General features: G+C 41.3%; 1 pseudogene and 2 gene segments (V, D, J or C); all 3 read right to left on the minus strand.

Annotated features, from left to right (window-relative positions):
• Positions 1-472: 472 nt before the first annotated feature.
• Positions 473-971, minus strand: LOC113831631. The segment is given in 2 exon segments: positions 473-846; positions 929-971. Coding segments are annotated over 2 exon segments (417 nt in total).
• Positions 972-6,945: 5,974 nt separating this feature from the next.
• LOC118238954 lies at positions 6,946-7,438 on the minus strand (annotated as a pseudogene).
• A 2,721-nt stretch (positions 7,439-10,159) lies between these two features.
• LOC118238955 lies at positions 10,160-14,112 on the minus strand. The segment is given in 3 exon segments: positions 10,160-10,284; positions 13,517-13,939; positions 14,037-14,112. Coding segments are annotated over 3 exon segments (594 nt in total).
• Between the last annotated feature and the right edge of the window lie 4,273 nt (positions 14,113-18,385).

The raw sequence follows: 18,385 nt of genomic DNA on the forward strand, positions 1-18,385 counted from the left end.
CAGCTGCAGGTGTGTGGACCCCCTTGTCACACTGTGTCTCATTCCCTAGGCATCTCAGCAACTGCTTTGTGTAAACAGGCTAGCATGAGCTCTAACACACAGATATCACTGAGAGTGCAGTATGTGAGCGAGAAACAATAAAATCAGATTTTTATTTGAAAACTATTGCCATGTGTGATCAGCTGAGTTCCAAAAAGTTGTTTTCATCAAAACATATAACTCAACACAGAGAGACTGCTCAGCCTGTAAAGACTCCGAAAACATTCAAAATGACAAGAATATTACTGTACACCCTGTCCTGAGACACACAGTGAGACACAAACAAATGTGACTTCACATAAACACAGCATTTCAGCATCAGAGAGAGAAAAGACCCCATGTCTTCTCTGTGCGTGGGGAGTGGGAATCAAAGACAGAGGAAACCAAGTGTTTTTCTTTCCCTGTTCTAAAGACTTAGAGTTCCTGGGCTTCCTTAGGCCTGAACGCCTATGCACCGAGGTTTTTGTCTGGGCTCCTGCTGAAGTCCCCTCACTGTGTCTCTTGCACAGTAATATGTGGCTGTGTCCTCAGTGGTCACAGAGTTCAGCTGCAGGAAGATCTGGTTCTTGGCTGGGTCTCTGGTGATGGAGATGCGGCTCTTGAGGGATGGGTTGTAGTCAGTGCCACCATCATAACCTATGTACCCCATCCACTCCAGCTTCTTCCCCGGGAACTGTCTGATCCAGCTCCAGCCATAACCACTGGTGGTGATGGAGAAACCAGTAACAGAGCAAGTGAGGGACAGCGACTGTGAGGGCTTCACCAGGCCAGGTCCTGACTCCTGAAGCTGGATCTGGGACAGGACACCTGCAGACAGGAAGAGTCAATTCTGTCAATCACATGTTGTCACATCCCCTCATGGACACATGTATGAAATGGTCACACTCACCAGGAAGGACTGTCACCAGGTACAGAAGACCCAACATTCTCATCTTCTAGGCTACAGCCCCTTTTCTCAGAGGTCAGCCTCCTGTGAGAGAGATGTGAGCTCCCACAGTCCAGGAGGGGATTTAACTTAGAGCTAGAAGATACATTTGCATGTGGGGAGTCAGCCTTGTCCTTATAAAAGAGGAGGGTGGATTCCACCCCATTTCCTCATTACAACACAGGCATCACTTTGTCTCATTTTCTATAGTGTGTCTGAGGTAAGACAGTTTGGAGACCACAGGGCTCACAGGACACACAATGGCATGACCCCACCTCCACTTTCTAGACCAATGCCCCCCAATCTTCAGCTCTTATGTATATTTTTGCTTTTTTCCATTCATTTGTTTCTTAACATTTGATATATTATTATTCTTTAATTAATTAATTTTATAATCAAATTCCAGTTTCTACTCCCTCTTCTCCCTTTCCCTCTCCCACTCCCCCCACCTCCCATCTGCTCCTTGTAGAGTATAAGTCCTTCCCTAGGAAGTTACTAATTCTGTCCATCATCTCCTTGAGGCTGACCAAGGTGCCTCCCCACCCCCTGGCACCCCTGTGACTAGGCTGGGCAGGTTCTCTCTCCATGTAGAATGGGCTCCACTAAGTCTGATTCTGCATTAGAGTTAGATCTTGTTCACACCATCAGTGGCCTCATGTATTGTCCCAGCTGCACCACTGTCACCTATATTAAGGGAGTCTTGTTCAGTCTTATGCAGGTTCCCCGTTAGTCAGACCAGAGTCACTGATCTCTCACTGTCTCAGGTCTGCTGATTCTGTGGAATTCCCCATCATGATCTTGACCCCTTTGTTCATATTATCACTCCTCCCTCACTTTGATTGCACCCCAGGAGCTTGGCCCATTGGTTAGGTGTGGATTTCTGCATCTGCTTCTCTCTGTTTATGGTAGAGGGTTAAAGCTTCTCTGGGGTTAAGGATTGTATTCTGTGTATCTTTTGCTTCATTTCTGGTATCCACTTATGATTGAGTACATACTATATTTGTTTTGTGGGAATGGGTTTCCTCACTCAGGCTGATTTTTTTTCTAGCTTAGTCCATTTGTCTGCAGATTTTAGGATGTCTTTGTTTCTTACTGCTGAGTAGTACTCCATTGTGTAAACATATCACAGTTTCTTCATCCATTATTTGGTTAAGGGGCATCTAGGTTATTACCAAGGTCTGGATTTTATGAATAATGCTGTTATGAATGTAATTGCTGCTTCTGTATTTTTAGGTCTCATGTCAACTCCAATCTACTATTTACACTTGGCTTCCTGAGTTCCTGGTTTCTGATTAGGAAGACCACACTGCTCAAGTTTTTCTTCCCTTTTCCAGCCAAATAATATTTTCCCATCTTTCCTAGAAAGTTAGCACACTGTCATGTCATTGTAGCATGGGGTCCATACCTACTTCTGTTATGATAAATCTTTCCACCAAAAGCCACCAAGTCCCCACCGCCACGTGTGCACTCTATGCCAGCCGCCTGCCTGAGTTAGGGCCCCGATTAATGCACAGAGACACTTGTATTAGGTACAATGCTGCTTGGCCAATGACTAGGATTCTCATTGATTAGCTCAGTCTTAATTGTCATAAATCTATATATTTTATAAGACTTATATTATCGGACGCCTTCCATTGGCACTCTCCCTTACCGTGTATCCCATCGCTGCTTCAGGAGGCAAAGGGGAAAAAAGGGATACTTCCTGTTTCTCCTTGCTTAAATGAGTCTCCTTGCTATGTCACCTCCTGCCTGGATCACCACTTCTCTACTACATTTCCCAGAATCCTCTTTGACTCCTCATCCTGTCTAACTTGCTGTCTGATTGGCCAAACAGTATTTTATTTATCATCCAGCAAGACAAACACACACACAGAAGCACTTCCCCATCATACTTCTTCCTCCTTCCTGACTGCAGAATGTAGAGGAAACACATGCTGATGGGAGAAGCTTCTTCCCATACTTCCTCCTCCCTCCCCAACTCCCAAGTCCCCCGATCCGTATTCACCACCTTGCTGCCTTTTGAAAACAAATAAGATTCTAGTGAATAAAATACAATAAAGTAAAATTAGATAAAAATTGACACATTTGAACAGGAGAAAACAAACAAAAAACTGAATGACAAGAGCCCAAGAAAAGGCTCAATAAACAGGTGTGGTTGCAGAGACCACCTGATTTATATACTCAGGAATCCCATAAAAAGACAAAACGAGAAGCTTACCATATAGGCAAAGGAAGTCTAGGATAAAATAATAGATAAATAGATAAATGTATAAAATAGAAATAAAGTCATGTGGTATCATGACATAGGGAACCTCCCAAAGGTATTTGATTAGATCCTGATGGCATCTGCTGATGGACCTGCAGCCTGTGCTTAGGACTATTTGGTTTCCTCCACCTGACACTCTTTGAGAAATGTCATTTTTCAATTTAAAGGTGTTATGAACGGGAGATAGGTTCTAGGTTAGGGATGGGACCACATGCACACCTCCTTGTGCTGTACAACCCCATCTGCTGTTGACAAATGCATGTCCTGGTTTTCCTATAGAGAAATTCTACTCTGAGTAAAATGCCTTCATGGTGATTGAGGGAGTCTTTGAACAAGGTCATTTCTGTTATTGTAGCATTCCCAGGACAGTGACACAGATTTGAGGAACTAACAGATCCTATATCCTTCTAGGGGAGGGTTCTAACTGCATTAGGAGATGGTCTCCTGGGCCTTGTATGTTCTTAACTGAGAGGAATAAACTCTGAGTAAAGTCAGGAAACACCCTTGCTGGCCTCTCTGCATTTACTCTCCAGTTTCTGCTCTCTGGTTCCTCAAAACCTTGCCTTCTTCCCACTACCCACTGAGCCCAATGTTATACACACACACAAGTGGGGGAAAAGAGAGAGACTGAAAAACTATTAATTAAAGTTGAAGAAGTCATGAATTTGAGAGTGAGCAATAGTTGGACACAGGAAGAATTGGAGTGGGGATAATGTTTGGCACAGTACTCAGGTTAAGAAATTGTCAAAAGAACTAATTTAAAATTTAAAAGTAACAGGGAAATCTCCCCTCATGTACAGCTCCATGGTGAGTGGTTTTCCTTCAGTGCTATCACTCAATGGGAAGCCTTGGTATCAGGAGCTGGGCTCCTCAGCAGGATCTGCAGGGTTAGGAGTGTGCTGGTTTAAAACAGCAAAGGTAGGCCTTGTATGCATTTCCATAGCTTTGTGTTGGGAGTATTAGACATTTAAATGCCTAGAGCAAAATGAAAGAGACAAAAACAAGTAACAGGGAAAGAATAAAATAATTATCAGTAATTATTTCTGATATAATTTGGTCTTACTTTATTTATTTTTTAATTTTAATTTTATTTGTTTGTTCACAACAGACACCTTCTTATTAGGTCTACAATGGCCATTAAAATACAACTTTGATAATTTCAGAAGAATTAGCATAGTTTTGTGCATGATGAATCTAGATATTAAATTAAAGAAATTGTTTTCAAGCATGTAGATTAATGTTAATTCCTGCAAATGTATGGTGTATGATACCCAGTATTGAAGAACAACAATATATAAATTATATACAATACTATTTTTCAGGAAGTAACATTTTAATTTGAATCTTTGTTTGCATTAATTATTAGTCTGGTGAGAACTGCATTTCAATTAGCATTCCTGTATATCAGGTCACTAGTTTTAAACATTTTCAAACTAATAAAAGGAACAATGTGTGTCTTCAAAAAGACAGAGAGAAATCATGAGTGCCCACTCATGGAGCCTGCTCTGGTGTGCATCCACCCCTCCAGTCCTGTCCCCTCCAAAGGACATGAACTCTACTGGGATTGGGTGAGACTCAGCATGAAGAACCTTGAGATTGCCTCTCCATGAGACACGACTGTCCAGTCCTAGCTTCCAATTGAGGATTTCATTTTTTATGAGATGTACTCTCTACATGTTTATTGGGAAGGTCTTTGAATTGAGTCATTAGCCTCTCTGCAGCATTCCCAGGAGAGTGACATAGATTTCAGGGAACTTAATTATCTTGTATCTTGCTAGGGAAGGATTCTAACTCTGTTGGAGATGGTCTCCTGGGCCTTGTATGTGGTTAAATGAGAGGAATAATCTCTATGTAGAGTCAGGAAACACCTTGGCTGGCCTCTATGCACTGACTCCACAGGCTCTGCATAACTGATTTATGTTGGTTTTCCTTTTTGATGTCTCATGTTAAAAATACTTAACAATGTTATTGATCATGTGGACTTGATTTCATTGTAAATCATAATGATATTTCAGACTATGCTCCTCCGTGTTTTCTTTGGTAGAACAAAGTTTCCAACTGATTAATCTCACTCCTATGTATGGATTGCTATATACATATTTATACTCTCTCAGCAATTTTGCACAGGTCAGGAATGCTGTCCTAGGAATCTCTTGTGACTGTAATGAACCCTGGCAGTCCTAAGATGGAGTTCTGTGGAGAAAGGAAGCTTTGTCTATTTTTGAGAAGTCCAGGCTGTGCCCACAGAAGTCAGCCCTATGCACCTTGCATGAGTCCCGCTAGTTCACATCTAAAAGATCCTAACATTCATAATCACTTTTAATATTTCTGTTGACAGTTCCCCAGAATTCTCAGATAAGAGAACACCTGTTTCCTTTCTATCCTTATTCTGAGGTTTATATCTGAGCAAGAGTTCAGGATCATGCTGAAATTTATGTTGCAATAAGATATGGGGAGGACAGTGGCCCTTGGAGGACAAGAAATTTCTGCAATAAAAATCATCTGATTGTAATCATGCTATAAATGGCAGAATTATTTTTTCCTTACATTCAGCCTTTGTAGACCAAAAGTATCTGTGTTCCACTTATTAAACAAAACAAACACAAGTAGCATGCATTGACAGAATTGCTTAGATATGGATATGTATAAGTAATAACTGTGTAAAAAACTGAAGGATATAAGCAGCACTTGACACCTCTAAAAACAAAAATCTCTCTCAGTCTCTCTTCTCTTCTCTCTCTCTCTCTCTCTCTCTCTCTCTCTCTCTCTCTCTCTCTGTGTGTGTGTGTGTGTGTGTGTGTGTGTGTCTGTGTGTGTGTGTGTCTGTGTGTGTGTGTGTCTGTGTGTGTGTGTGTGTGTGTGTGTGTGTGTGTGTGTGTGTGTGTGTTAGTGTGGAGGTGCTGGGGTTATCCTGTGTCATACACTGACATCCAGTCAATGTCAGTCAGTGTCAATCTAAACGTGCTGCAGAGACAATCCAATTTCAGGAAACAGGCAATGATCACCCAGGGCTCCTGATGACATCAAGGCCTCTCCCATCATCAGGTCAGGATCCCCCTGCTCTGGCCCAGTGTTATGTGAGCAGGAGCCCAGAATGCTGAGAGAGTAACAGACTCTATACCAGAGGACTCCACAGTGTGACATTCGGGTCATCTTCATCTCTCAACTGATAAGAAATTTGATTACTACTAACAAAGAAACCCAGGATTAGACTTACTATAAATGATTACACAGAATCGAAATTATGACGAAAGGTAAAGAGACTCCTCACAAATCTATGGAAGCAACCTCCACCAATGTATTTGATGTGCTGTTAGATACATCACTGAATTATGAAAGCTGTTTTTGTTTATTCTGATGTTGTTCATTTTTATTTTCCTGGCCAAATTCATATTGTAGTGTATTCCCAATAAAATTATAGTGTCTTAGATTTAAAGGACACACACACACACTTTTTAATGTATTGTCATAGTTTCTTATTCACTGTTTCATTAAAGAAAAATCCTGTCAATGTAGCTGTTCACAGATAAAGGTCTTCTCATGGTCTGATTGCAGAAAAACCAATAAGCACCACTTCATTATTAGATATCATTTGGATAATATCAATTGAAAATCACCCTGTAGGACTATTAGGAGTAGGATGAAAACTGGGAACTGGATTATTCTGTCTAAGATTATTTCTGTCTAAGTATCCAGGCTGATCTTCTCTGTCATCTTAGGTTCCTGCTCCTCCAGGGTTTCTGACACACTGAGGATATGGTTGCAACACTGTGTCTCTTGCACAGTAATAGACAGCAGAGTCCTCAGATGTCAGGCTGCTGAGCTCCATGTAGGTTGTGCTGGAGGATTTGTCTGCAGTCAGTGTGGCCTTGCCTTTGAAATTCTGGTTATAGCCATTAACATCATTAGAAAGATTAATCCCTCCAATCCATTCCAGGCCCTGTCCTGGCTTCAGCTTCACCCAGCTCACATAGTAGCTGGTGAAGCTGTATCCTCAAGCTTTGCAAGACAGCTTCACTGATGACCCAGGCCTCACCAGCTCAGCACCAGACTGCTGCAACTGGACCTGAGACTGGACACCTGTGAAGAGAAAGGCAGAGTAGGTGTCATGGTCATCTCACTCTCTGTCTGCACTTCAGGTTTGGCATGGAAAGCTCCTTACCTGTAGATAGTGAGATGATGAAGAGGATGATCCAGCTCCATCCCATGGTGAGGACCTGTGTGCTCAGTGACTGTGGAGAGGACACTGATCATATGTTGTTGGTGGTGTGGACATCCCTGTATTTACCACCATAGACTCAAGTGATTTACATATTCATGAGCAGGGTGAATCTTGGCTAAAAACCTAGTCCAGCTTGAGAAGAAGGTGGAGAAGCCCTGGGTCAGGCAGCAGGATTCTAAGGTCCAAACCCTCATACTCTCCTAGGTTATGTATAGCATGCTTGTTCCCTGGGCTCTCTGCAGATGCTAAGGACGTAACATCAGGACCTAAGATCTCAAATATTTCAGGCCTGAGACAGTGACTCCAATATGTGACAAGGTTCTCATATTGATTTACAGTTGATGGCTGTGATGATGATGACAATGATAGGAAATTTAAAACCTACTGAGTTTGAAACTTAAAGACTCCTTTCAGATATATGCAATTAATATTTGCCTTTCCAACAGATTAAATACTAAGCATCTCATCCAAATGTCGAAAACTAGATATACTTCAGAATTACTTACATAACATTGGTTATTGCAGCAACATCATAGTAACTAAATTATGGAGAATAAGCTATGTATCTGTCACATATGGTCTCATCAAGAAGACATGTTTAAATAAACAACAGAACAGAAGTTTTTTGACTACAAGGAATATGGAAATTACATCAGTTAAAGAAAAATGAATCTGAGACCAATTCATTCACACTCTGGGGAGTCCCATAAAAATAAATGGCAACAAATACTAAAACCCAAGCAAGACATAGTGCAGAAAGATATAGCTATAAATGAGATTTCTACATAAAATCCCAGCCCTTGGAGCACAGAGAACCTCAGTAAAGATTTGACTGAAAGAGTGTAAGAGCCACAATAGATGGAGGACAACAGGATAGCAAGACCCTCTAAATCTACTGAGCCAAGGCCACATGAACTCAAACCGACTGAAGAAGCACTTTATTTTAAAGTCAACACAGTTTTGAGTAATCTCTACCAGAATTAGCCAAGGGATTCCTGTCTGCCTCAACATACTCAGTACATGACTTTCATCCCCTTTAAACACATGGCATTCATATGCTGAGGAGAAGGAATATCTGCTACCAGAACATGCAAAATTAATGTTCTCAGTCAAAGAGACGTCTTACTAAATCAAACCCATGAGACCTCAAAATACTCCAGGTGACTATATGCTGCTTGATAGTCACCCATTTATCCAAAACAAAAAGCACTGCAGAACAAGCAGAACCTCTGGGTATCCAGTGGGCTATGAGAGATAATGCTGTGCCAGTGAAGGCCAATGCTCTATAAAAGTTGAGACTGCAGGTCAGACTGCAACTAGGAAGGCAGTAAATTTGAGACCCAAGAATTCTGTATAATCTCAAATCTATCCTCACATATATATATATATATATATATATATATATATATATATATATGTTTGTATACAACACACACACACACACACACACACACACACACACACACACACACACATATATATATATATAATATATATATATATATATATATCACTCTTGGTTGATAAATGCATTTTGTGAAAATTCAATAATAATTTTAATCACACTGCAAGGTTTGCAATTATGTGACAGTGAATTGTGATATCCCTTACATCTATGACACTGGAAATCCTGCTGGAGGACACAGGTTGAATTAAAAACACACAATCAGATCACGTAAGACTTAAGATTATGAAAGGAGTTTTGGTTTGTTCAGATGTTATTTCTGTAGATTTGAATGTTAAGACTCATACTACATTGTAGTCAAAGCTACTCCATCAAAACTTTCAGTCTCTCAGAACCCAGATACATGTTTGTCACTGTGCAGTATCACAATGTTCATTTATACATTGCTTTATTAACAAAAAACATGTCAACTGGGGTGGTCAATGTGCATTATTATCAAGAGACAATGTATTAGGAGGTAAATTCAATTCACATCACTTTACTCAGTTATAATTTTGAACATGTAACTTAAAGCACATAAGACCACAAGGATGAGGGAGAAAAAGAGACACTAGGAATGATTATTTCTGAGCAAGTCTCCAGGCTGATCTTCTCTGTCATGTTGGTCCCAGGGCAGCTTCCTGCTCCTCCAGGGTTTCTGACACACTCAGGATGTGGTTGCAACACTGTGTGTCTTGCACAGTAATAGACTGCAGAGTCCTCAGATGTCAGGCTGCTGAGCTCCATGTAGGCTGTGCTGGAGGATTTGTCTCTAGTCAGTATGGTCTTGTCCTGGAACTTTGGATTACACTTGGTGTTACCACTTCCACCACCAATCCACCCAATCCACTCCAGGCCCTGTCCAGGCTTCTGCTTCACCCAGTGTATAACATAGCTTGTAAAGGTGTAGCCTGATGTCTTGTAGGACAACTTCACTGAGGACCCAGGACTCCTAAGCTCAGGCCCAGACTGCTGCAGCAGAACCTGACAGTGGACACCTGTGGAGAGAAAGGCAGAGTGAGTGTCATTGTCATCTCAATCCCTGTCTGCCCTCCAGATTTGGAATGGAAATCTCCCTACCTATAGATAATGAGATGAGAAGGAAGATGATCCAACTCCTTCCCATGGTGAGGACCTGTGTGCTCAGTGACTGTGGAGAGGACACTGATCATATGTTGGTGGTGGTGTGGACATCCCTGTATTTACCACCACATACTCACATGATTTGCATATTCATGAGCAGGGTGCTTCTTAGATAAGAACCTAGTCCAGCTGGAGAAGCAGGAGGTAGAGGACACCTGGGTCTGGCAGCAGGATGTTGAGGTCCTTGTCCGAATCCTCTGTGAGGATAGGTATAGCATCCTTCTTGCCAGGGCCCTCAGTAGATGCTGAGGATGTTACAACAGGACTTAAGATCTCAAGAGATGTCAAGCCTGAAACAGTGGCTCCAATATGTGACAAGGTTATCAGACCGATTTACAGATGGTGGCTGTGATGATGATGACAGTGACAGGAAATTTAAAACTTGCTGAGGTTGAACCTTACAGCCTCCTTTCAGATATATGATGGGGAATGTACTGTGTATGTTTATCTTATTGATTGTTAAATAAAATACTGTTTGGCCAATGAAACGGCAAGTTAGGCAGGACTAGGAGTCAAAGAGGATTCTGGGAAATGTAGTAGAGAAGTGCTGATCCAGGCAGGAAGTGACATAGCAAGGAGACTCATATTTAAGTGAAGGAGAAACAGGAAGCATCCCTCTTTTCCCCTCCACTCCTGCTCCAGCAGCATAATGTCATCTAACGACAAGGAGGGACACCAATAAGTCGCCCAATAAGATAAGTCTTATAAAATATATAGATTTATGATAGTTAAGACTGAACTAACAGATGAGAATCCTAGTCATTGGCCAAGCAGCACTGTACCTAATACAAGTTTCTGTGTATTCATTTGGGCCTAACTCAGGCGGACAGCTGGTGTAAAGCTCACACGTGGGGCTCAGGCGGCTTTTGGCAGAAAGATTTATTGTAACAGATGTATGCAATTAATAAGTGCCTTTCCAACAGATTATATACTGAGAATCTCTGCCAAATCTCAAAAATATTTGCTCATCAATGATTATTGCAACAACATCACAATAACTAAATTGTAGAAATAAAGTATGTAACTGCCAACAGAGGATCTCATCAAGTAGACATGTTTATATAAACAAAACAAGCTGTTCAACTACATGGAATAGGGAAATTACATCTGCTATAGAAAAATGGATGCAGGTATCGATAAGTGTATTCAGATCATCTCAGAAACCAGACATTATGAGAATAGGATCAATAGTTTTTAGATATTGCAGGCTTATACACAACTATGAAAGGAAATACATGACAAAGTATGAGTGCAATCGTCTAGTAGAACAAAGGTAAAGTAGGAGGGGACAGAAAATGAAGGGTAGAGATTATGGGGGGAAAACACAGTGTATGAAATACATGAGTATGAAAAATCTAAAACTATGTAAAATGTTATTTTCATATTTCATATGTTACATTCTTTGAAATTTTAACCCATGTATAAAATATTGTATGATCATATCTATGCCCATTATGCCTCAATGGTTCCACTTGGGACTTTTCAATAAGGCTCCATCCCTCTTCATGACCTCATTTGTTTCATTTATTAGTAACAGAGTGAGTCCAATCAGTTTTATCTATGACACATGGATGGAGTCTTTCATTAGTTCACAAGAAACATGCAGACAACTTCCAAAGAAAACTCATTATATTTTCCTTATAAGTCTTCAATGTCAATAGATTCTTTGCTTGGTGTGGGTCCTCAGGAGTTTCTCCAATTCATATAACAGTTTTAAACATTGTTATTCAATCTTGAGTGGTGTGAACAGGAGAGACAGGCACCAGGGTGTGTGTGTGTGTGATCCTCAGAGGACAACTTTCAGAATTCAGTTCTTGCATCCTATCAAGTTGTTCCAAACTATCAAACTGATGTTGCCAAGTTTCCCAGGAGACACATTTACCTGATCAGCTACCTGAGAAGCTCTGGCAAAACTGAATGAACTCAATGGTATTTTTAAAATTGTTTTCTCTGCTATCACATTGTGCATTTTTGTTTCATGTTTTTGCCTGTGTATCATGGATATAGAGTTGTGGTTTTTTTTTTAATTTGTGTGCACTTATGTGTAAGTGTACTTATAGTTTTCTTTCTGTTTGGTGTTGATTCCTTCCTTAAAATATTCTGTATGTATTTTTTTTCCTGGAGAGGCAAAGACATGTGTAGATTTTTCTAGAGGAAGATAAATGAAATATCTAGGAAGAGTAGGTGAAGAGGAATCAGTGATCACAATTCATTGTACGTTTTTTTTGAAAAAGTTAATGTCAGTGAAAACTGAATAATATAAACAAAAAATATAAACCCATAAATAGTTTGACAAAGAATCTTGACTGTGTTTGAGCATGGAAACCTCACACGTCAACCACAGCAGGTGGAGGTGTACTAGCAGACTCAAGAAAGGAAACCACAGAGGATACAGAGTCCCCTCCACAACAACCTCAACTCTCTACTGGATTCTTGGCTCCATTGCGCCCCCCTGCTGTTCATGAACCCCCCCTCATATTGGTTTGTCATTGCTTACACTGAGGCTGCACTGTCTCTGTCTCGATCAGGAACAAAATCCTAAAACTTCAGTGCTCACAGAGCTCAACTGCAGGGATAAATGGCTTTGTTTACTGGGAGATGCTGACAGGATGATTCAGAGATGGATTTCATGTTGTGTTAATGTTATTGTCAATGTCCCTCTCAAAGCCAGGCTCCTCCCAGGTGTCAGTAGGACCCAGCTCTAGCAGAGCCCTATATAATAAAATGACAACAAGATAGAATAGGCTCTTGCTGCGTTCATCAGTCTGTACCTGGGACAGAGAGACGCAGTAAAAGCCAAAGAGCCACCCGTCTGCACAGGGGAACATGCAAAATTGCTGACTCAGTTGGAAGAACCTGGAGCATTTCCTGTAAAGAGGCTGCAACAGAAAACAAAACCAACCAACAAACAAACAAAAATACAGAATGGCTCACAGTCCTTGGGGAAGAAAGGGAAAGGCAGCCTCTGGTGCTGAGACTCTGCTGGGCAAAGTTGCTGCCAGGTGCAGCTGCTGCAGGACCAGTGGCTGCAAAGCTGCAATACAGTGCCTGTTTCATGAAACCATGACCCAAAAAAAATGGATGCGTGAGGAGGCGTTAATCTCATGAGTCTTAAGCAATAAAAACCAGAAGACAGATGTCAGGGTAAAAACCTGGAAGGTTAGAGAACTGGGAACAGCTGCCAGTTGCTTCCTGCCTGCTTCCTTCCTACATCCAAAAAGCCTGAGATCATGTCTACATCCAACCTTTTCACTTCCTGTCTCCAACTCCCAAGTGCTGGGATTAAAGGTGTGAGCCAAGAGAGCTGAGATTAAAGGCGTGTGACACCACTGCATGGCTTCTGAGGTTAACTAATAGCTAGCTGCACCATCTGATCTCCAGGCATCTAAAAACCACAAGTACAGAACGCATTCAAGGAAATCCTTAGATGGAGTGACATCTGAGACCTCAGAACCAGCCTACAATTATGTTCTGCACCTGTTCCTGCAATGTGCTGGTTTTCCATGTGTGCAACGCGCCCCCTGCTGGTCCTGAGCGCTCCTGCAGGGAGGTTTTTGTCAGGTTTACACTGAAGTCCTCTTACTGTGTGTCTTGCACAGTAATAAATGGCGGTGTCCTCGGCTCTTAAGCTGTTCATTTGCAGGTAGAGGCTGCTTTTGGAGTCGTCTCTTGAGATGGTGAATCTGCCTTTCACGGACTCCCCATAGTACGTTGCATAATTATCAGGTTTGATTCTAATTTGTGCAACCCACTCCAGCCCCTTCCCTGGAGCCTGGCGGACCCAGTTCATCCAGGCACCACTGAAGGTGAATCCAGAGGCTGCACAGGAGAGTTTCAGGGACTTTCCAGGCTGCACCAAGCCTCCCCCAGACTCCACCAGCTGCACCTCACACTGGACACCTGTGAAAAGAGAATCCTGTCAGTAAACTCTCACAAATGTCCACTGTCCCTCTCACGCAAGTCCACTCCACAGTATCTCTCCTTATGTGTAAATTACCTTTCAAAAGAGCAACAAGGAAAACCCAGCTCAGTCTCAACTCCATGCTGAGTATTCAGTGTTCATTGATGACCACAGAATGGGAGGACCAGGGAGTCCAGTGCCGGGCACCTCTGTCAGAGCTGCAGGATCAGGGCTGATTTTCAATGGCAGAGGAGGATGTAGTTTGCATGTCTTCCTGCTATATCGTGAACTCAGAGGCACAAATAATAGTGCAACTGTTTGAGACGAAATTAGGAACCTAGTGGTGTTTATAGCATCAAGGCATCAATAGTTTCCCCAGGCATGTAGCTTAGCTGCTAGAGTATTGTTTTGCATGCTTGAAGCCTTGTGTTCATCCCCACCATACATGATAGGCAAGAGTTTGGAATAGGAGAACCTTAGATTTAAGTTAAGCTTGGTGTATATGAAACTGTGTGCCAATAGAGAAAAGAGAAGATAGAGGGAATGAAAAAATAGACTATTCAGTATGAATTCATGGTTTTACATAAAAATGTGTTTTCAGAATTACTTTATTGTGCTCTCTACTTGTAAACTTTTCTGCTCTCTTTTTATGAAATATTAAAATAATTCATAGAAATTTTAGATAAGAAAAACTAAAATACAATCATTTAATAAATGTTTTTATAAGATTCAATAAATAATGAATACCTACTTTTAATTTAATTTATGAAATGTGGTTGAGGCCACAGCAAAGTACTATAGCCTTTCACACATAAAGACTGAAAATTGATCCTCAAAAAACAAAAAAAAACATTACATAAATATAAATACTGTCTGAGATTCTTCTTTAACAATGATTAAAACACATTTTGATGACCTGTATTTAGCATTTAGCTCCTCCAGGGTTAACCTTCCCCACCTACCATACAGACCTGCTTCCCCTTCACATAGGCACTCCAACTCTTCTGTGACCTTCCTAAAACACTCAGTGTGACTATTTACTCCATTCTACATCCTTCTGCTCTCTGGTTCTTCAATGACTTGCCTTTCTCTCTCCATCAGTTAGGTCTGCTGTTTCTCACAGTAAAGGTGCACCTGGATCTGGAGAGACTTGCCTGCATGGGACAGGGAAATCCACCTCCTTCCTTTCCCAGAGCCTACTGTGTTCTTGTGACATTCTCTCTTCCACATCTTAGGCAGTGTTTACCTTTGTCTTGCTTCTCTGAAGTGCTGAGCAGACATTGTTCTTACTTAACATGCAAGCCTCCTGTTCCTCAAGGTTCTTGTATCTCAGTGCTGCCAGATGGGCTGGTTTATGCAGAATCTTTCCTCCCCAAGCCATCTTTAACAGAATATCAGTTTTTGTTTTCTCCTAGTTCCCAGGGATCTCTAATATCAGCTTCTTGGCCATCTGAGCAGTGTCAGAAGTAGGTACTATCTCATGGAGTAGTCTGAATTAAATCAGATATTGACTGGTTACTGCAACAGAATGTATTCTGCCTGCATGGTTCCAAAGCAGAAAATTAAACACTAATTAAACCCATCTATAAACACTTTGACCTTCAATGGGGCCCTGCTTGTAAAACACACACACACACACACACACACACACACACACTTTCTAACTTTAATTATAAACATATCCTTATATCCTCAGATAAAAGCTCTAACTCCTTCATTAATGATGTTCTTGTTTTTCATTTAATGGCAGATGGAGGCTATTACAGAGAACCATAGCAGGCAAACGTTCAGAGAACAAGTGACCTAGGGATGCACAACTACACTTGATACATCTTCAATATTAACACACCAAAAGCTTAGTGAAAATCCTTAAAGAGGGGACAGAAAGAGTGCTCGGTCCAGAAGACTGGGAAGCCACCATGAGATGCTCCTCTTACACCTCCCGCTCCCCCCACCTCCCATCTGCTCCTTGGAGAGTGTAAGGCATCCCCTAGGAATCCACTAATTCTGTCCTTCATCTCTATGAGGCAGTACTTATACGCCTTCCCACCACCCTGCACCTTTGTGTCTAGGCTGAGCAAGGTATCTCTCCATATACACTGGGCTCCACTAAGTCAGTTTGTGCATTAGAGTTAGATCTTGTTCACACTATCAGTGGCCTCATATACTGTCCCAGGTGCACCACTGTCACCTATATTAAGAGGTGACAAGTTTGGTCTTGTGCAGGTTCACCATCTGTCAGACCTGAGTTTGTGACCTCTCATTAGGTGGCCCAGCTGATTCTGTGGATTTTTCCATCATGATCTTGACCCCTTTGTTCATATCATCCTTCCTCCCTCACTTAGATTGCACTCCAGGAGCTTGGACCACTGGTTAGTTGTCGATTTCTGCATCTGCTTCTATCTGTTTATGGTAGAGGGTTAAAGCTTCTCTGGGGTTGAGGATTGTAGTCTGTGTATCTTTTGCTTCATTTCTGGTATCCACTTATGATAGAGTACATACTATATTTGTTTTGTGGGAATGGGTTTCCTTACTCAGGCTGTTTATTTTCTAGCTTAGTCCTTTGTCTGCAGATTTAGGACATCTTTGTTTGTTACTGCTGAGTAGTACTCCATTGTGTAAATATATCACAGTTACTTCATCCATTATTTGATTAAGGGGCATCTAGGTTATTACCAAGTTCTGAATTTTACAAATAATGCTGCTATGAACATAGTTGCTGCTTCTGTGTTTTTAGGTCTCATGCCAACTCCAAACTACTTTTTACACTTGGCTTCCTGAATTCCTGGTTTCTGACTAGGAAGACCACACTGCTTAAGTTTTTCTTCCCTTTTCCAGCTTTTTAATGTTTTCCCAGAAAGTTAGCACACTTTCATGTCATTGTAGCATGGGGTCCATACCTACTTCTTCCTCCTTCCTGAATGCAGAATTTAGAGGAAACACATGCTGATGGAAGAAGCTTCTTCCCATACTTCCTCCTCCCTCCTCAACTCCCAAGTACCCCGATCCGTATTCACCACCCTGCTGTCTTTTGAAAACAAATAGATTCTAGTGAATAAAATACAAAAAAGTAAAATGAGATAAAAAATAACTCATTTGAACAGGACAAAACAAACCAAAAACTGAATGGCAAGAGCCCAAGAAAAGGCACTAGAAACAGGTGTGGTTGCAGGGACCACCTGAGTTATTTACTCAGGAATCCCATAAAAAGACAAAATGAGAAGCTGTTCTATATAGGCAAAGGAACTGTAGAATACAATAAGAAAAAATAGATAAATGCATAAAATAGAAATAAAGCCATATGATATCATGACACAGGAAACCTCACAAAGGTATTTGAATTAGATCCTGTAAGCAACTTAAATTTGAATCTTTGTTAGCATTAATTATTAGTTTGGTGAAGCCTGTGTTTCAGTTCACACTACTGTATATCAGGGTCAGTAGATTTAAACATTTTCAAACTAATAAAGGAACCATGTGTGTCTCTAAAAAATCTGGAGCCTCTACTCTGGACCGTGATCTCGTGTCCCTCCATCCCTCCAGTCCTGTCCCCTCCCAGGACATGAAACTCTATCCTGATTGGGTGGGACTCAGCATGAAGAACCTTGAGTTGCCTCTCCATGAGATAAGACTGTCCAGTCCTGGCTTCCAATTGAGGAATTTATCGTATAATGAGATGTACTGTCTCCATGGTGACAGAGAGGGCCTTTGAACTGTCTCATTTCCTTTGCTGTAGCAGTCCAGGAGAGTGACATAGAATCTAGGAACTAACTGATCTTGTGTCCTTCTAGGGGAAGATTCTAACTGCCATAGGAGATGGTCTCCTGGGCCTTGTATGTGGTTAACTCAGAGGAATAAACTCTGAGTAGATTCAGGAAACACCCTTGCTGGCCCCTCTATACTTACCCCTCAGGCTATGCATAGCTAAATTATTTTGCTTTTACTTTCAGATGTCTCATGGCAAAAATACTTACCAATATCAGTGATCATGTGGACTTGATGTCATTTGGAAAATCACAATATACAATATTGGACCTCTATAATTATTTGACAGATCTTGGTCTCCAATTGATTAATCTCACCCCATATAGGGATTGCTCTGAAATGTTTGTAGACAGTTTAATGTGCTCTCAGCAATCATATACAGTTCAGAAAGGTTCTCCTAGGAATCTTGTGTGACTGTGATGAATCATGGCAGCCATAAGATGAAGTTCTGTGGAGGATGGAATCTTTACCACTTCTTGAGAGATCCAGTGTGTCCCCACCGAAGTCAGGCCTATTCAACTTACATGGGTCCATCCAGTTCAAATATAACAACTACCCAACATTCTTACCACGTTTAATCTTTCTGTGGATGGTTCCCTGGAATTCACAGATAATGGAACCCCTCTTCCCTTTCTATCCTGACTCTGTGGTTTATATCTGAGTAAGAGATTTCATGATGT

Source organism: Cricetulus griseus, chromosome 5, assembly GCF_003668045.3.
Source record: "Cricetulus griseus strain 17A/GY chromosome 5, alternate assembly CriGri-PICRH-1.0, whole genome shotgun sequence".
NCBI lineage: Eukaryota > Metazoa > Chordata > Mammalia > Rodentia > Cricetidae > Cricetulus > Cricetulus griseus.